The sequence below is a fragment of the Hemicordylus capensis genome, chromosome 6 (assembly GCF_027244095.1).
Source record: "Hemicordylus capensis ecotype Gifberg chromosome 6, rHemCap1.1.pri, whole genome shotgun sequence".
Classification (NCBI taxonomy): Eukaryota; Metazoa; Chordata; class Lepidosauria; order Squamata; family Cordylidae; genus Hemicordylus; species Hemicordylus capensis.
In genome coordinates, this window is record NC_069662.1 from 82,824,206 (window position 1) to 82,845,369 (window position 21,164).

The following is a 21,164-nucleotide window of genomic DNA, read 5'->3' on the forward strand; positions in this document are numbered from 1 at the left end:
AAGATAGGAGGAAAACCGGGGTAGAAGTGATTGTGTGGAAGCAAGGAAGGAGAAAAAGCTACTCAGGTTTTCCTCTGAACTTGCTCCCACACAACCAAAAATTGGGAGCACACACTAGGGATGTGCACGAACTGTCTGTGCATTCCCAGGAGGGTGGGGGGAGGGTGCTTTAAGGGGCAGGGAAGGTGCTGCTTAGATGTCCATCCCTGCCTAACTTGCTTGCCCTCCGCCAGTGCTCTCCAAAACAGCACACGCATGTTGGCCATGAGCATGATGACGCTGATCAGGGCTGCAAGCAGGAATGCTGCAGCCCAGCACTCCCACTGTTTTGGAGAGAGCCAGTGGGGGGAAAGTGACAGGACATGGATGGACATGCAAACAGCGCCTTCCCTGTCCCTTAAAGCAACCCTCCCACCATTCGAACTGGTTCAAACACCACCAGATTGAACCAGTTTGGCGCTCCAGGAAGGTTCGTGCACATCCCAAGCACACACACAGCTCCAAGTCCTGGGTAGAACACAGTCGGGATGTGCAAACAGGTTCGACCACGAACCTATCCGAGGTTGAACCAGTTCAGTTTGATCATTTGGGGTCAAACCACCCCCCCCCGGTTCGGTCCAACCTCAGACCGAACCCCCCGAAGGTTCGGAGCAGTGCAGTTTAAAAAAAAAAACCCTTAACCCCTTCAGGGGGCTTTCTCTAGGCCACCAGGGGGGGTCAGCGAAGGTTCCCCCTCCTCCGCCAGCCTCGGTCAGCACCTCCGTGGCCCGTTTGGCTGCTTCGTAAGTTGGTGCAGCGGCCATTTTCTCTGCCACCATGATTGTGGAAATGGCCTCTGCAAGGCCACAAAGGCCATTTGCATATGTGCGATGCCTTTAAAAAAAAAATTAAAATGGCCACTGCACATGCGCAAATGGCCTCTGTGAAGCCATGGCCATGCCAGGCCTCGCAGAGGCCATTTGCGCATGCATGGTGGTGGAAAAATGTTCCAAAGTGGCTGAACAGGCTGGCAGGGGAAAGTGGAACCTTTGTGGACCGCCCCCCCCCCCATGGCCTAGATAAAATCCCCCAAAGAGCTAAAGGTTAAAAAATTATATATATATATATAAACCGTGAACCCCTGACCAAAGCGGGGTGAAGGGATTCGAAGGGGTACCGGACTGAACTGGTCCAGTCAGGTTCAAGTCTAGTCTATACTTGAACTGAACCAGGTGAGCCAGTTCCATGCACATTCTTAGAACACAGTTTTTGATCATGTGAATGACCTTGCTGTATTGAAGTACAGCTAGTTAAGGGAGGCCTGCCAGAAATTTACACCGTAGCCAACTTTCCGAAGAGGAGCAAGAATGATCTTTGAGGATTCTCAGGGAATCTATTCCACAGTGAGAGGACAACCAGCAAGAAGGTTTGTATCTCATTCCAGGTGGGAAGTGATGGTTAATCCAGGACATTGAGGCAGGAATCAGGATGCCAGCAAAAGACCTGAGTGGAAGAGAAATCTGGTGGAGGGAGGCATTAGTCAGGCAAAGGGGTAAAGGTCTTAGACAGTTCTAAGCAGGAGCAGGGTACAGCCTAGCACATCAGATGTTGCTCCAAGTGAATGCAGGTTTGTATTTATTTATTAATCAAATTTGTACACTACCCCAAACTTTCGTCTCTGGGCAGTTAACAGTAGCATTAAAAAAGGTAAAACTTATTTTATCATTGCTGTCTAGGTAGAGTGGTTTGTCCCCATGCCTTTTCCAGGAAACATTCTGTAGCTTAACGGGATCATGCTTTGTGGGTGCTGACACTGCTACTGCTGGGGGCCTCTGCTTCATCTCACAGCTCCTTCATGGTCTTCTCTGAGTCAGTCAGACAATGGCAACAGGCTGTATCCTTATGTTGTGGTGGGGCTGCTGAACCTTGTTTCCTTGTTCCAGTAGAGTAGGGTCACCTGGGGTTTGGGTTGTGAGGTCTTCCGGCCCTGTTTCAACCTCAGAGTTGTCTGCTTTGTCTTTCAATTGTGGGGCAAGTCTTGGATCTGGGGTCATGACACCCTGGTTCCTTATGGACAACTGCCTTACTTCAGAAGCTAGGGATTACGTAAGTATTATTATTATTATTATTATTATTATTATTATTATTATTATTATTATTAATTCAATTTCTATAACGCCCTTCCAAAAATGGCTCAGGGCAGTTTACACAGAGAAATAATAAATAAATAAGATAGCTCCCTGTCCCCAAAGGGCTCAAATTCTAAAAAGAAATGCAAGATAGACACCAGCAACAGTCACTGGAGGTACTGTGCTGGGGGTGGATGTAGGATGTTGTCATCAGACAAGTAGGATGTTGTCAACAGATTTCAAAGCATGCAGGGATATATATGAGAGAACCCGCATACCATTTTTATTTCTTCTTTGTCCAGAAAACACAAATCAACTGAGCTGAAATTATGAAGGAATGGATGCCCTCCGGAGCATTGTTTAAGGGCTGCTCTATTTTTCATCACCACCACATGGATGTCATTATGTTCGAAATGGCAGCTTACTACATATATCACTTCCTAGAGCATGGCAAGACTCTCTGATGGCTGATGTTGAACAGAGCCCTCCACAAGACTATAGTCATCTATACAGTCAGCTCTTCTTGGGATTAGGTTGTGGTGAGATCTTCTGCACACAATATGTTACTTGTATTAAGGCCCCACTTTTGTGTGTGTGTGTGGGGGGGGGATTATTGGTTGCTGGTCATGTGGCAACTCCTCTGCACTGTGCATCCCCAGGGCTCTGCCCCTAAGAGGTATGTCAGCATCCTAAATTTGGGGGGTTTTAAAATCTGGTTTATTTTAAAATTTAAAACTTGATTTTGGGGTTTTTAATTACTGTAATGGTTTAATTGTTGTTTTAAAATGTTTTTAAATTGCTAGTTGTTATATTGTTTTTAATTTGTTTTAGCTCTTTACTGTTTTAGTAGTTTGTTTTAACTGTAAACCACCCTGAGCCATTTTGGAAGGGCGGTATATAAATCAAATAAATAAATAAATAAATAAATAAATAAATAAATAAATAAATAAATAAATAAATGTATGTATCCCTGTCTCCAATCCTAGCTGTCCCAAATGTTATGGCTATCCCAAGTCGCCTTCCCAGAGTTCTCATGACATGCAAGTTAGCATTCAACCACCTTCCAAAGTTTCACTTCTTTTTCAGCAATAGGTTTCTATTCTGTCATCTTAGATATTATTTGTTTCTTTGTTTGTTTGTTTGTTTATTAAATCTCTATACTGCCCAAACCTTCGTCTCTGGGCGGTTAACATAAAACAAATTAAAACACATATAAAAGTTAAAACAATGCAACAATGTAAAAACAGCCATAAAACTGCATACAGTCCATGGCTCTCTTCTCTGCTGGTAGCACACTGTGGTCTGGAGATTAGTCTGTGGAGAAGCTGGTGCATGTCTGCCTTTGCTTTTTGAACAGGGAGCTGAGCTATGTGATTATGTGATTAAAACAGGGAGCTGAGCTATGTGAGAGCCAGCGGGGTGTAGTGGTTAGAGTGCTGGACTAGGACCAGGGAGACCCAAGTTCAAATCCCCATTCAATCATGATACTAGCTGCGTGACTCTGAGCCAGTCACTTCTCTCTCAGCCCAACCTACTTCACAGGGTTGTTGTGAGGAGAAACCTAAGTATGTAGTACACCGCTCTGGGCTCTTTGGAGGAAGAGTGGGATATAAATGTAAATAATAATAATAATAATAATAATAATAATAATTATTATTATTATTATTATTATTATTTGATCCCTTCCAACTTTAGGAGTCGACTCTTTATGAAGCACCTCAAGACACATCTTTTATCTCAAATTTCCCAAATTTCCTGTAACTTATTTTCTTCTGCTGTCTTTCTTTGCCCCCTTTCTTTCTTTTCTTTGTGGGTCTATTTAGATTGCGGACTTGTGGGCAGGGACTTGTCACAGTTCATTTGATGTATGTACAGTGCCTTGCTTCTTAGGTACATACAGCATTAGTCGTAGTAGCAGTAGCAGTACTAATTATCTATCAAAACTCATGAGCCACAGTTCGAGGGTGGGGGTGGAGGGAAGGCACTTAGCATGACCACTGCATCTCAACAAATCCTGAAATGGTTTGCTGAGCAGCACGGAATGCTGAACTGGGACTTCAAATATAACAACTCTTAATAGCCCTTGAATGATTTTTTTTTTTTTTTACATTTCTTTCCATGTATATTTCAAATATTAATGAAGATATTTTCCCTGTTGGTTATTTAGTAGAAATGTGGGGTGGAGTGGGGAAGAATCAATGACTGAATGTTTACCAATAAAAGTATAGTCCTCACAAGCAATGCTATGATTTATATTGGGACTTCCTTGAATGTGACCATATTACTGCTTTTGATTCCTATATCTCTTGTGAAATAACTGCAGATTCAACACACTATAGATCAAAGTTGTATAAAAAAATAACATTGATGTAAAGGACAAGAGGATAATCTCTGTAACAAACTAGCAACCTCATTACTAGACACGCCTAAATTTGGGGAATTGCTTCTTGAAAGGTTAAACATATGGATGAAGTTCTGTTTGATGGAATCCATTGTTAGGGGCTGCAAAGACAACAGGAAGGTATGGTATAATTTATCCTGCCAATCTTGCACCCTTGTTTTCATTCATTGCCTGTAATTCTGTATTTCACTAGGCAGTACCAGTCAAAATCACATCACCTTTATAAGATACCAGTGGATTTACAGTGTGAGAGCAAGGGTGAAAGGTCCTCTCTGGCCTGATGCAGAAGTCTGGGCAGTGAAAGAGAAGATGACTCTATCCAATCACTGCCAAGTCAGTAAGCTGAAAACATCTGGTTCCTGGCAAGTGTGCACTCCCAGCAAACATGACATCTAAACCCACCCCAATCTCATTCCCGCACTGAATTCTCATGAGTAACCCAATATTTCCCCATGATTCTCCATCAACCTGTAACCTGCACTTAAAGTTGGGAGCAGGAGAGCAGCCACCATTGAGCGAATGGGTTCAAAGAACCTGGGCCACCACCAATCAGGGGCCATGCCTCACAGCCTCAACTCACCCCCTGAGTCTGATGTCAGACACGGGGAGCGTTATTCTGCACCCAATGTGATTCCCAAGCCCCATTTGGAAAGGCCCCATTTGGAAATGAAATTGGCCCACACTGCATTGGTAGCATGGCTGGAACAGCTCTCCCTGCCTTTAAAGGGCCACGGCAGCTGCCAAACATGGGCTGCCACCAGCCTCGCTCCATGCCTGGTTGGGAGAGAATCTTGGGAGCCTATCTGATGAATCTTGGGAATCTGGCATGGGAACAAGACTTGGGTGGATTCAGATATCAGACCTTCCAGGAGTGTACATGCACCTTACAAACTTGGCAGCAATTGTGTGAAGCCACCGAGATAATCAAACTTGCCCGACACCTGAAAATCCTCACTGGAACTTTCAGATAGTATCCAGGGGAAGAGCATCCAATAAAACCTCTGGAGTTCAACGCCTAGCACCTAATTTTAGAATGTAAGCTACTCAGGCCAAAGACTTGTCATCTAGTTGGTACTCTGTAAACACACATTGATGGTGCCCTGCTATATAAATAAAACAATAACAAGAAAATAAAACATAAAAACAACAGCAATAATAAACATCATGATGGTGTCCCATTCCAGGTCTTTCCTGAGATTCATCCCACAGGATACATCAAATAAAGTTATGGTTGCCTGCACTTGCTATGTCACAGTGCCATCATGAGGTTATGTGGATATCTCATTCGGATAGTGATGCTACCCAAGTAACTCTATCAAACTCTTCTTCTACTTCTTCTGCTACTGCCACCAGTGGTCAGGGTTGCTTCCTCTATGGGCCTCTCAGTGGTGGAACTACACATGCTGTTCCCAGTGAGGCACCAATGAGGGTGCAGTGCCTGCCTCAACTGGAAGTGCTAGTTAGATTGGTAACATGTCACACACGTGCCTCTTCTAAACCCCGTGAAGAGTGAAATATATTGTATATTGAATTATTATTACTTCTAAAGTAGATGATGAAGACTCTGGTGGAACACAACTGAAGCTTTTTCAGATAGCAGGCTTTACCATGGGCTTACCACAAGGCTTTGCTGCGATTTACTGATTTTTTAACCCAAGTGAGTTTCAATATTAACACTAACCAATTGTGAATAGTACCTTAGGATATAATTTGACTATTGTTTATTGCCTGCTACAGTATTGCATTAGATTAGCTACTGTGTTGCCATTGTTTTGATCATTATTATGCCTTTGGGAACAGAGTCCGGACTAACCGAATCAGGAACAGATTTTAATTCAGGAACTGAACAGCGATGCAACAAACTATGCTTTTGAGTCTGCTGTGTCTATGGCACTTAAAGCCAATTTATAGTACCAGGAAAATGTTGGCTGTGAGCGCAGGTAAAATATGGTCCCAAAGGGAGTACTTGTACTTACTAAACCACAAAAATATAAGATATGTATAGTGTCCTTACATATAGTTTACAAATAATCTATATTTCTGGATTTATTAGTATCAGGAGAGATTCTTAAGTCTTAAAGGTTATATAATAAAAATTCAGAGTCTCAGTCAGGCCATGGCATGTGTGGTGAAAAGAATTGACTTTTTTTTTTAAAGGCACAATTGCCTGGTGGGTAGAAAGTTGGAAGCCAAAACACAACAGTTAAGAGAAGAAGCTATAGAATAAGGCTCCAGAGACCCCCTCTGTGGGAAAAGGCCATAGAGTCACTCTAGTTCTTTAATTGGATACTTAGACCAAATATTTCACAGTGAACTTTTACTGAAACACTAAAAGTTGAGTATACACAATGAATCAGAAGAAAATATCAATGCTAAATGTGATTACACTCATAAAATACAGCAAAATATTTAAAAGGACCATCAGTTGTATTGGATATGTATTATATTTTTCCCAACTCCAGTAAAATCCAGTTTGTAATAAATCACATGGATAGTTGTTTATTATAAAAGTTGTATGTCATTTTCCAGGTATAATATACTCAAAGCAGTTTACAATAAAACCAAAGAGTAAGCGCTTATATCCACCAATTAAAAGTAATCCATATAAATACAGCAAAAGAATGGTAACAAGAATTAAATATTGCAGAGAAATTACTTATCCCCTATAAGTAATTGTTCAAGAAGCAACTTTAACTGAGAAACAAGAGTTTGATATTTATTACTAACTAAAACATAGGCTAAGAAAACAAACTAACAGTCTCTTATGCAGGGAGAGGGAAATTCAGGACAGCAAGCAAAAAGAGCAGACAAACAAACAATGACTCCACCCACAAGCCAGTACATAACTGAACTCAAATATAGACAAGCATGCCCCATATAAAGATATGAGACAATGTCTATGGAAAAATTCCAACATTAGCAACCAAATACAAACTTCCAATGCACATGCACTTTGGCAGTTTAGTTATAAGGCCTGTTCAGATGACATACGTAACCGCGGGTACAGTGGAACTGTGGTTCCATGCCCCCTCCCCTCACTCTCCAGTCTGACCTATTGAAAGGCGTGGGAGCTGTCCTAAAGGACAGGTCAGCTTCTGTCTTGAAGGACAGCCCGCACAGCCAATAGGAGCTGCAGGGGGGAGCTTCCTCCCTCAACTCCAATTTGAGAGTCAAGGCAAACTCCAATCCCTTGATCGAACGTAGCGGAAGCTTGGCTGAAATGCAGTTATCAGTAACTCAATATAAACCAAAGGTAACAACTGCAATTAAGGGAGGTAAACCAAGGGCCCTTTTTGTTTTTGGAATTTCAATTCCAGTTCAAATGTTCAGGTTTGGGAATCGGAGGCGAAGAGACCTCCAGTTTCCCGTCTGAACCGGCCCATAGCCTATTACATGCCATAGCCAGAGAGGAGAGCTGGTCTTGTGGTAGCAAGCATGACTTGTGGTAGCAAGCATGACCCTTAGTAGCAAGCAGGGTCTGCCCTTGTTGCATATGAATGGGAGACTAGAAGTTTGAGCACTGTAAGTTATTCCCCTCAGGGGATGGAGCAGATCTGGGAAGAGCATCAAGGTTTCAAGTTCCCTCCCTGGCATCTCCAAGATAGGGCTGAGAGAGATTCCTGCCTGCAACCTTGGAGAAGCCACTGCCAGTTGTGTAGACAATACTGAGCTAGATAGACCTATGGTCTGACTCAGTATATGGCAGCTTCCTATGTTCCAGAGTCTCTGTAGGACTTCAGGGGAGTAGCAAAGTTGGAGTGGAGCTTGGGATGAAATGAAGATGGGCCCCTCTCCCTCCAGTCTGTCTTCTCCCCACTGCTGTGTCTTTGCTCTGGAACAGAAAGGACATGGTGAAAAACAAAACATCATTGGCATGCCCTTCCTGTCACTCCTATGCAAATAATATCACACACTCTGCATGCAGTGGGCCCTCCCTCAGAGCTCAGGGACATTTGTCCCACATTGTTCAATTATATCTGCACCCCTGCAGGAGTCTGTCTGTCTGTCTGTCTGTCTGTCTCTCTCTCTCTCTCTCTCTCTCACACACACACACACACATTTCTCCATGTGAGCAGGGACTTCTCAACTCTCCTCTGCAGGCACAATCCACCTGGAAGTATTACTTGCACATGCCCCAACAGATTGTGTTTTATGTCAAGAAATGCTTTGCCATCACAGCAGGGATATATATTGCAGACAGTGTTCCCTCTAACAAAGATTCCCAGATGTTGACTACAACTCCCAGAATCCCCAAGCAAAAGCCATTGCAGCTGGGGATTCTGAGAATTGTAGTCAACAACATCTGGGAATCCTTGTTAGAGGGAGCATGGCTTGTAGATACCAAGTATTTTCTAGCTCATAGAAGAGACAGCGCTGGCATGCATAGATTTCCATGCCACCCTGGAGCCACTGGGTGGTTGCATCAATTACATGGAAACGATTATCCCATGCCTGGCTCAAGGATATGATGGAAATGTGATGCTTATCCTTGAACTACATTTCCTTTCTTGCAAATCTTTTGCTCACAGCAATCAGAGAGATGCTGAAGTATCAGTAAGGGGCCACAAAAATGAAATTCAGATGAGGAGGAAAAACGATCCAGAAAATTTAAACAGGGTAGACACTGAAGTATGTGGGGGGCCCCCACACCCCTAGCTGACCTAAATCCAGTAAATAGACAATAATAAAACAATAATAATAATGAGGAGCAGTAAAAGGTGAAACAGCTGCAGTCTCAGAACATCCTCTAGCATTAAAAAAATCAACTGAAACTTCCCTCAAAGGACTGGTAAAACAGGAAGATTTAAAAAACAAGTTCAACCTGCACTCTAGTTGGGGGTTTGTACATCAGACGTGTGTGTGTGTGTGTGTGTGTGTGTGTGTGTGTGTGTGTGTGTGTTTGTGTGTGTGTGTCTTTAAACTAAACTAAAAGTTAAGAGTTCAGTGAAGCTTTTTTGAATTTTTTAAAAAATGTTTTTCTTTTAATTTTTATTAGAAAACCAAAATCCTACCACAATTAAATCATAAAGGTTATCATTACAGGAGAAAAAAATATGGTTTGATATTCTCTGCATATTTATCACGATAGTACACAAATAAAATTGACAAATTTTCCACACAGTTATTTTCCAGTTGTATTTTTTCCTCTGTTCTTACAAAATGTGTCTATGTTGCCATTAATGCTAAATTTTATCCTTTTTATAATTAGGAGCATTTTATTTTCCCCCAAATGGTGGCTATGTTCAATTTATAAAGAAAAATATTCCTAATAGTACTTCTAAATATTAGAGTTCATATCATTTAGATATCCTAAAAAGATTAACTTGGTCCTACAGAATAAAAGAACCAGTAACCTATTATCAATTTCCTCAACAACTGGAAATGTTATGGATGCATAACCAAAGCACTGGCAGGCAAGAGGGAGATACCGATAGACCCAGGATAACCTGCACAAATTTTGCACAAATCTGGACTTAAGTTTGGGGCAGTTTGGGGGTGCAGCTCCCAAAAACTGCCCCACTGTAACCCAGTGGAGTAGAATGTTTGGGGACTCAGAGGGCAGTTAACAGATAACCAGGTGGGCGGAGCTAATGGAACCCAGTGGAAAGGAGAGGATGAAGGAGGGCTTGAACAAAGAGTGGGAAATTTCTCAGCTTGAACATAAGAACAGCCCTGCTGGATGAGGCCCAAGGCCTATCTAGTCCAGCATCCTGTTTCACAGAGTGGCCCACCAGATGCCTCTGGAAAGCTCACAAGCAAAAGGTGAGGGAATGCCCTCTCTCTTGCTGTTGCTCACCTGCAACTGGTATTTAGAGTAAAAATACGCCCTCAAGATAGTCACAACACCCTCTGCTTCTGAGATGGAAAAGTGCCTAAAGCTTTTGCCATGCTCAGATAAAAGCTCAGATAACACATGTGCACCAGGGATATATAGTAGCACTTTGTTGCAGGTTCATATTTGTATTCCTTAATAATGGAAATCAGCACAAGTGGTCAGGGCAGGATTTCAGGGCAAGTAATCCAGATAACCACCTGGGGCAAGAGGATAGCAGGCAGGGCACGTATTGGGCATTTCTGCTATTTTTAATGATTAGAGGAAACAAATGTGTGTGGCTCATATTAATACAATATAGAACATATAAATGTACCAAACAAGCAGACATGTGGTAGGAATAAATACAGATTTCCAGATCCAAGCATACAAACCCACCATCTTATATGACAGGGACAGATCATGCATGTAGACGGTACATCAAAATTGTGAAATGGGCTACAAATGCAGTAACAAACTAAGGTGTCTGTATGTTGAACAAATACATGGGGCTGCCAAGGTTTCACTTCCATATATACTGAGCGCTTGGGTGATGTAATGGTTAGAGTGTTGGACTAGGACCAAAGAGAGTCGGGTTCAAATGCCCATTCAGCCTTGAAACTCAGGGGCTGACCCTGGGCCAGTCACTCCTCTCTCAGCCTAACCTACCTCACAGGGATGTTGTGAGCACAACTGCTCTGGACTCCTTGGATGATGAGTGGGAGATGAATGATTGATAAATAAAATAAAATAAAATAAAATACCATCTGTAATACTTTGTGTCTGTGTATCTTACACTTACACATGTAAATATGCATTAGTAGATTCTACCATATAATAATAAATAAGAATAATAAACTTTATTTGTTAGCCGCCCCATAACAACTTGTTTTCTGGGTGGCTTACAACACAACATTAAAACATGAAATAAAAACATGTATTAAATCATAATAGACCCCCCCCTCCCCAAAAAAGGCACTTGGGGCAGAAAATATAAGATACAATACAAAAACAATGTCTAAAACTTTTTTTCAAAAATCAGTTGCAATCAGATCACATTTTTTAAAAATGTAAATTTAAAATATATGTGCACAGAGCAGCACAGGGAGCTAACTTGAGGCTTCCTCCTGCACTCATCCTGCCTATAAGCTACAGTACAGAATGAGCAGGACCATAATTTAGTGGAGTGCTTGAGGGACCGGAGATTTAAGACAGAGGTCAATGCAAATGGGTCATCTCGGAGATACCACATCACTCCTTTGCTGATAGAGTTACACTGGCTGCCAACAGTCTTCCGGGCAAAAAACAAAGTGCTAGTTAAATGGCTTAGGCCCTGGGTATCTAAGAGACTGTCTTCTTCATTATGAGCCCCACCGCCCATTGAGGTCATCCAGAAAGATCCGTCTCCATTTACTGCTAGCTTGGCTAGTGGCCACACGGGGACGGGCTTTCTCATTTGCTGCCCCAAGACTGGAATGCGCTCCCTACTGAGATACAATCCTCCCCAACTCTGACAACTTTTAAAAAGCATTTGAAAACCCACCTCTTCTCCCAAGCCTTTTCAGTTCTTTACAATGTCAAGGTTTTAATTTGTGGATGGTTTTTAAACTGTTAAATTGTTTTATGCTATTGCTAACTGCCCAGAGATAAAAGTTTGGGGTGGTGTACAAATTCGATAGAAAAATAAATAAATAATAAATAAATAAATGATCCCCAATGAAACCCCTGGCACCTCCAGATAAAGGGGGCCCAGGTAGCAGGGCTGAGAAAGACCTCTGTCCAAGACTGTGAAAAACTGCTGTAATTCAAGAGCAGATGCAGCTGAGGCAGGTGGACAACCACAACAACAAAAAATATTTATACACTGCTTTTCAACAAAAGTTTCCAAAGCGGACTAATTCTTTGACAAGGTGGCATCCCCTGCTCATATGCCCCTGTCAGTAATAGACACACGTCACCATGCATGGGTTGTGTGCCTTTCAGTTCCGACGTACAAGTACACTGCTGAGTCCAACTGTCCTTCAAAAGCACAGAATCGCCTCCTGCTCAAGCATTTCTGAGGGAAAGCAAGAAAGACAAGCACACCCAATGTATTTCTAGTGCTCAGTCCGGAACTTTTCGAAGCATTTCCCAGAAATTGAACATGACACAAGATGCTTTTCCAAGGACTCCCCAAGGCCTGAGCTGAAACAACTAAGGGATCCCTCAAGGAAAAGTTGTTCTCTGGTGGACCAGAAGTAAGATGCAAACTTATCCAAGTGTAGCTGTCGCTTTCAGCTTCTGATTGAAACATTAACTATTGTTACATTAGTCCCTGTCACAGCTGCAACAGATGAAAGATGGTTGCCTGAGCTTAAGTGTATTAAAGCATAAATATGAGAAGTGAGAAACTAAAACATGGGAGGCCCAGCCTTCAAAACACTGTGAGTAATTTGTTTAAACTGGATCAGCCATCACAGACAGATGCCATGCTAAAGCTCTGTCAGCTGTTGTGGCTGTAATATGCACTTGGACAGGAAAATATTGAGAGTCAATGGAAAATACTACCTGCTGATCAGGCAAGGGTTGGCATTCAACAGGATGACTTTCAGATGAGTACAGAATACCAACACCAGACGAAAAGATGGTGGGACCTTCTGCTGTCCCAGACTAATATTTCTGGAGCTCCCTCCCCCAGCTATGGTGTATTAGACATTTGCTTTAATTGCTGCATCTTCACACCAGTCTTTGTGAAGCACAAATGAAACCACCAAAACCAAACCAAATAGGTTTTGCAGAGTAAAATCCGCAACCAGCTAAGATCAGGAGAGCTGCCTTTCTGGTAACAGGCAGGAGTCTCTCTCAGCCCTGTCTTGGAGATGCCAGGGAGGGAACTTGGAACCTTCTGTGTGCAAGCATGGTCAGCCTGGGTTTGCTTTGGAATGGGAGACTACATGTGTGGGCACTGTAAGATAGTCCCATTAGGGTAGGGCTGCTCAACTTTGGCCCTCCTGCAGATGTTGGCCTACAGCTCTCATAATCCCTGGCTATTGGCCACTGTGGCTGCTGATTCTGGAAATTGTAGTCCAAAAACAGCTAGGGGGGCGAAGTCGAGCAGCCCTGCGGGGATGGGGCTGCTCTGGGAAGAGGACCTGCATGCTTGCATGCAGAAGCTCCAGAGTCCCTCCCTGGCAGCATCTGCAAGATAGGGCTGAGAGAGACTCCTGCCAGCATCCTTGGAGAAACCACTGCCAGTCTGGGTAGACACTACTGAGCTAGATGGACCTATGACCTGACTTGGTATAAGGCAGCTTCCTGTGTTTCGATATCTCATTTGCCCATGGACTTGTCATTTTAAGTTTTTCAGCTGCCCGTCCTCCTTGAAGCACACCTGCATTGCAGGAAATACATAACTATACATGTAAACTAACATGTTTTGGGCTTCTTTGAACCGGTCTGTTCCCCTACCCATGCACCAGGGAGCAGTCTACTGTGTTTGTGAGAAAGGCTAGGCTATAGGTTTCCCCCCATTTGATTTGTGGTTGAAAATAATGTAACACCCAAAGTTCTCTCATGAGAATGTTGTTGCTCATATTTGGGGAGAGGAGGCTGGTGGGGGTGGAGGGCAAATGAGAGGATAAAAACAGGCATACCTATTTCACAATTCCTCCTCCTCCTCACCGCCACCATCACCACCACCTCTTCCATGGTGGCTGCGGAAGTCACACCCCTCCTGGTGACATTATTGTGTTCAGGTTAAACAGAAGCTATAGATACATTCTTGCCAGGCATGGACATGACATTTGTGTGGGGAGTGCCCAGGCTATCAGCCACCTGAGATACACCCACACCTGGAGCACCTGGTGCCAGTAGGTGCCAAATAAAGGAACAAGATGTGAGCTAGTTATCACAGCTACAGGGGCAGGGAAGGGTCTAGGCATCCCAGATGAATCAGTAAAGCACAATGCTGATATTCTCAAGGTAGCGTCACAACACTGGCTTTAGAAAAGCCCAGACAGCTTAAGAACATAGGAAGCTGCCATATACTGAGTCATATATTGGTCCACCTAGCTCAGGATTGTCTGCACAGACTGGCAGCAGTTTCTCCAAGGTTGCAGGCATAAGTCTCTCTCAGCCCTATCTTGGAGATGCTAGAGAGGGAACTTGGGATCTTCTGCATGCAGGTCTTCTTCCCGGAGCTGTCCCATCCCCTAATGGAAATACCTTACAGTATCTCCCATATACAATAGTCTCCCATTCAAATGCAAAGCAGGGTGGACTTTGCTTAGCAGAGGACAATTCTTGCCTGCTACCACAATACCTGCTCTCCTCCTCTCCTCATAACTGGGCTTATGACGCTTCTCCGCAAGGCTCTAATTAGGGTCAGCCAAGTGAGGTAGGGTTCAAATGCCTCCTGGTGGCCAAGCCCAGGCACTGCAGGCAGGAAGCGATCAACCATCTTCTGGAAAGAATGAATAAATTCTTACTCACAAGTTATTGAGACACAGATTCCGTGTTCATGCGAAATGTGAGGATTCTTCCACAAGGATTCTGTTTGACAAGCGACAGCAACACTTGTCATCAGTTTGTATACATTCACATAAACATGTGAAAAATGTGCACACATTGGGCAAAATCCAGAAGGGATTTTGCACACTGCCTGGTTAATTTGGTCATTCACTAACTGATGTTTGATAATATGTGTTGATCACAGTTTTCTATATTAGATGGTTAATATGAATAGCTTCATGCAGATTCCACACATCGCCTGGGTAATATGCACACTGTGTAATAGCTGTGTCCTTCTGCACATTCTCCCACATCACTTGGAAACTAAGCAAGTTGACTGGGTAAAATACTCAATTCCCCGCTCATGTTGTCAGTTTATGGGGATTCCCATGCCTTCTATAGTGATGTGCATCATCTATGCACACCCTCCATTCAGCTCATATTAGCCACAAAGTAAATAGGTAGATGATAGATGGGAGACAAAGTTACATCAAAAGGTTACTTCGTTTTCCTACTTGATGTGCATGTGTGTGCCACACTTGACAAATATAAGGCAATATGTTTCAACCACCAGCTGAGCAACAGAAATCATTTCTACTGCAAGAGCATTCATATTGTTATAGCTCCAATTGTACTTTTCATGTCAAGGAGTCTGCTTGGAATGGACCATTCTCACATAAACAGGCAAACCTGAGCAGAATCTCATTGTGAAAGGCAATGGTGTCATAAATAGGCAGTTTTAAACCATCCATGCATGGGTCAAAGAGTCTTCATCTGGTTACATTTATCATAGAGGCAAGATATCTGGCAACAAGAGTCCATAAACAGAGGCACAGTCTAAGCAAGATTGCGTTTTCTGGGTCCCCAGCAAATTCCAAATTTAGAGTACAAGGAGGGGGGAAAGAAGCATTAAATTTTATTTTGCATGTTACTTTTTGTCTTGTGATGACCTCTCCTGGCTAAGCTGTTCATTATCCTCGATGCAAATAGTTAAGAGTTTTCAGATCACTGCTGTTAAACTTTGTACAGAACTATAGACCATCTGAAGCTCTTGCTGCGTTTAATTGGGTTTGGGGAAATGTTACCTACTCATTTAGTACTGTTTGCATAGAACTGAGCATGTGGTCTACATGACATTTGTATTATGGCAAATACATATCAGATACCCACAGTTCATTTTCATGTAAAATGTGCTTGTTAAAATGCAACTACTTGCTCCTGATGGCCTTTGAATCAATAAAGAGAACCAACATCTCAGAGAAAAGACTTAGTCAAACCATATGGAAGAACATAAATGATGATAACAAATATCTATATACTGCTTTTCAACAAAATTATTTTTTCAGCAGAATAAACACAAAATTATTTTCATTCTCTCCTTTCTACTTTTTTAAAAAAAAGCCTAGATAGGAATACTCAGTAGTCCAGTTCTGCTCCAACCAAAAAACAAAGGGCTGTATCTAATGAAAGTGAATCGCGACTAAGCACCACTGAAAACATCAGACTCGTTAGTCACAACTAATTGATTTCAATGGTGCGCTTAGTCAGGATTCATTCTTTTCTACAACCCATCATGAAACTAACGTGTGCTCTCTAGAGCTCATGAGCAGCTTCCAAAACAGTAACTCACAAGAAGAGTGCAAGCAAATCCCTATATTCAGACTTGCAGCTCTAAGTAGCACAAAGGCTGCAAAATAATTCTGTGCACCTTTGTGCATGAAAATGTGCATTGCCTTCATGGTGCAGGGCTTGCAACCCCACATGTGACTAGTTCCCTACAAGGGAAGCTCCAGGAGGACAAGTGGGGGCAAGTGCCCCCACAGACATGTAGTTTGCTTTCCACTGCCCCCATTTCTGATTCAGAAATCTAACATTTCGGACACAGCTCACCCACTCAGAAAGGAATTTTACTCCGTCTCAGTTTTCCCCCTTGTGCTGCCACTGATTCCTTAGAAGACAGTCTATTCCCATTTCAACTGCAGGACATAAAAGTAGCAAGCTTAACCCCATTTACTCATAAGTAATCCAATTAATTCAGTCTGGTTTCTCATATGCACAGCTTCTCAAAAGTTGCAGAATAAGTGGCAGGGAAAGAATGTGCAGATGCTATCACCCAGCAGCAATAAAATCAATAAAATTACTACTGACTTCAGTGGGATGTAGAGAACATCTACCTATATGTGTCGCTTTCAATAAGTGGCTTTTACAATTATCAAAAGTATTGCCAAAAATGTTTTCCCCTTGTTGTATCTAACTAACTTCCATGCACAAGTAAGCCATAAGCACTGGACATCAATCCAACTTATAGCTTGCCGGAGAGGAAAATACAGACTTGCAGAATAACTACAATTTATTCAAGTTTGCTACCCAGATGTATTACCAAATTTCTGAGAGCAAAGATCTGCTTTCTTGTTCTTTCACTGCGATTTGGAAGGACCAACATACTTGTATGCTTCTCTGCAGGATTTTGCTGCATGCACTTTTCATGTGCCAGCATATCGCTGAGTTTGTTATAATACTTAAAAGAAACAGACGTGCTTATAGGGCTTGATTTTCTGTCCACATCTATGTACCCAGTATAAGCCAGTTTCACCTTTATTAATAAGTTAGTAAAAAATGCATTTTCTATGACTAGTGACAAGGGATGACAAGGTAATGATAAAAATAACTGGGAAGATCTAGGAGACAGGAAACGTATAGCAATTTGATATTCTCTTTTTAAATGGCATCGAAATACTTTTTAAAAACAGAAATATTGTTTACACAAGCTTGTCCAACTTTTTAAAATGTCATGCACATGTCGGTTGCATGATGACTGTATACTAGCCTGAGTAATGTTCAAGCAAGGGCTACTGATCTAAACACATGAACAAGCTATTTTCTTGTATTATGACAAAAGTTAGGAGCACACACACAAATCACCCTTCGTCACTGATGTTGCAGGAGTGGTGTGCAAGGATGCTTTAAAAAGATTATGCAGGGTACCTTTAAGGCAACCTGAAGACAAATATACACAGCTTGGGCTTTCACACACTTGCCAGAAGACTCTGATGCTGCAGCAAGCAGGGGAAAGGCACGTCAGGGTCTTTCCTTACTTTCTGCTTTTACACACCACTCCAATCACTGGCTAGGATGAAATTCATATTCAGAATATCAAAGGAATAAGCCATCAGCACCGAGGAATAAACCAGAGTATTGGATTGCTTCTGAAAGGAAGAGGGAAATTGCCCAGACTGGAGTGAAGTCTGGCGAATATGCTGGTGACACACACATGTTGTTTTGAGCGTATTGGAGGCATTGGCAACACAGCCCTTCTATTGAGACTCAATCAGTGCCGGAGCTTATCAGGGCTCATCTTAAGCATATGTTTTCCAAATTCCATGCCAGATCTCAACCCTGGAATAAGTACCTCTGAACAAATGCAAAGTGCATTGCCTTCTGGGGAACTACAGGGTTCCTGCAAGAGTTCATGAAAGTATGTCCAAAGTCACCAGTGCTGTTTCCAGACATGACTGAGCTCTGGCATCCCTTTTCCCCTAGCAAGAGAGGACTGTCTTTATCACTTTCTAGAACAGAAGGGAACAGATGTAAACCTGCTGAGTCAAACACCAAGACTTGTGCTTTGGCTATTAAATCTTCAAAGTGATTTATTAAAGGGAAACAGCATGCACTACCCACAGTCCAAAACAGTATAGCCAGCACAGAAAGCCTCACATTTGCAGAAAGTTCTTGTTCGTTCACTCAGAATGCAACAAAATAAAACTGCAAATCCTGGAAGTATTTTTATACAAGTTTGAACAACATAGAGAGATTGGAAAGACAGTTAAAAACTTATCCCATCGTCTGACAACCAGTGCTAGGAACCAGATTTAAATCTGCACCCAGCCCAGTGGATCAGGCCCTTTCAAGGTACTTTAGGATGCAACCCATCCCTACAATTATCTAGTCCATCAGATGCTCGCTAGTCATTTCTGAAACACCCCCAAGATGGGAAAACAGAGCTGACAGCTACAGTCCAACTTCACTGATTTGGTTTTGGGAAGCAAAACTTTCTTCTCCCAAGAATCCAGCCTCTTCCAACAACACCCGCAGCAACGGTGGCAGCAAAACCCCACGCCATCGCCCGACCAGCTCACTCTCCTGACCCAGGAGAGTCAAAGGCTTGCCAATCCCGCGAAGAACTGGGCAAAGAGCGAACTTCCAAAGGAGCCAGCTACCAACCGGCAGACAGTCTCTCAGGTCCAACTTCATCACGCTCTCAGCGCAGCATCCTCACTCTTCTCCCCCACATCCTCTTTCTACTGCTGCCGCGGTGATCGCGCCAGAAAAGTATCACCACCAGCACCAAACCCCAAGCCGAGGCGAGCCCTTCCTAAGCGAAAGCGATGCCCTCTCCCCAACCACCCTGGCAATCGAGACGCTTCGGGCGGAATGCGGAAGCGAGGTACTTACGGGAGGACGGGAGAGCTGTCCGGGCTCTGCAGCTGATGTTGCTGAAAATCCACAGGAAGAGAGCTGCCCTGCAGCCGGCTCGGAGAACCACAACCATCCTGTACTTCCAGACTCCCCGTTAGTCCACGGCGCCAGGTGCAGAGTCGCTGCCGGACCCTTCCTCTCTTTGCCTTCTTGCGGTGGGAGAAGAGGGGAGATCTTCTTCACCTTGGGAATAAGAAACAAGCGCTCTCGCTCTCTCTCCTCCCAAGCAAAGTCCCAAGACTTTGGCGGATTCCTCCTCGATCTACTTCCCCTACGGGACAGCCAACCCACGCAGTCTGATGAAGCGGAGGGTGCTAATGCCACCCCGGGGGCTGGCGAGGGGTATCAGCGGGAGCGCGCAAAGCAGCGTCTCTGGCTGCTGGGGCGGGAAGCACTGCAGCTGAGCCCTTCCTGGCGCACAGCGGCGGGCTGCTGCCGCCGAGAGCGGCTTCTCGCCTCCCTGCTCGGCTCTGTCGCTACATGCACCCCCGGAGCGCACGGGCAGAGGTAGCCAGCGAACGAAGCGGGCAGCCAGCTTCCGCGAGGCAGAGGCAGCGCGACTCAGAGACACTCCCGCCGCAGAGGAGCTGCCTCAGAGGCTCTCTCCTCCTACATCCATCAGTCGCCAGCAGGAGGAAACACTGCCACCGCCACGACTAGCAGCAGCATCACCAGCAGCCTAGAGAGAGCGGGCGGGGGGCGGGGAGTGAGAGCTGATGGGAAAATCCTCCCCTCCTCTCCCCTCCTTCGGCTTCTGAGCCTTCTCCGGCTCCTCCTCCTCCGTGCAGCCTTCGCCGGCTGGGAAAGCCCCCTCCCCAACTCTCTCTCACTCCTCTAGTTTCAAACCAAAAGCAAAAGGAGCATCCCTCCAGCCCCCACCCCTCGCACTGAGGTCCACGCAGGAGTGGCGAACGAGGGGGGAAAGGAGGAGGCGTCCGCACTCTCTCATCTGCAACGCCGACGTCGCTGGCCGTGGTGCTGAAGTTGGACGCTTAGTCGCCTTAACCTTGAGGGGCGTTTTCCTCCTTGTTTCGCCTCCTTTTCTCGAAGACCAAAAAGGCAGCGGGGTGGGGTGAGGGGGTTCGCCCCCCTTCTTGCTGACTTCTCCCCTCCTTCGGCGCTCCCCCTTCAGACTGAGATGGTACAGGCTCACTGTACTCCAACCTCCTGGGATCCACCAGCGAAGCAGGCCAGCAGGCAAGTCTTCCGAGCGGTCCTAAGCACTAAAACCATAGGCTCAGCATCCCGCCTCTGAAACAAGCAAGGACTGCAGAAGGCTCTCCAATGCAGATGTTTTTCATTGTGCAATTAAAACACACACGTACAAGGCACTCAGGGCAGGCGGGTAGGCGAGAGAGCTGCTTTAAAGTAACAGAAAGATTTCTTTAAACGAACCGGCCATGCAGTCAACCGGGATTGTAGCCTTTGCTAGGAACAGCTTTGAAGAACCACCTTCTAAACACGTTTCTTCCCCTTCTCACAACAGTCTGAGATAAAAGTTACTGCACACTCGAGCTGTCCTGCAATGATGTCTGCTGTTATTCACTATTTAATTAATGTTGACAGTTTGGGTAGATAATTAATACATTTCCTATTTCCCTCACTCTTATCTTAACTATTTAAGGCAAAACATGCATTCCTTTCTTTAAAGGCGACTAACTTTGTTAAAAGCATCCGAATGTTTCTCAGAGATGCCTGCCTCTCTCTCTCTCTCTCTCTCTCTCTCTCTCTCTCTCTCTCTGGGTTAATCAGGTTCAGAAAATGTTGTCTGTCAGGCCATTTAAGAGCCTACTTAAGCAGCATCCAGAACACTGAACTTCACTGAACTATGTTTGCAAAATCTGGAACAACAAGATATGAGTCTCTTGCAAAGAAGCAC

At 44.0% G+C, this 21,164-nt stretch overlaps 1 protein-coding gene across 1 annotated transcript in view; it reads right to left on the reverse strand.

Moving 5' to 3' along the window:
- CNTNAP2 (contactin associated protein 2) overlaps window positions 1-20,401 on the reverse strand; it is a 1,803,519-nt gene extending 1,783,118 nt beyond the window's left edge. The window contains exon 1 of the mRNA XM_053266196.1: window positions 19,262-20,401. Coding sequence (XP_053122171.1) covers window positions 19,262-19,358 — 97 coding nt within the window. The 5' untranslated portion in view covers window positions 19,359-20,401. The remainder of the gene's footprint in view (window positions 1-19,261) is intronic.
- Between the last annotated feature and the right edge of the window lie 763 nt (window positions 20,402-21,164).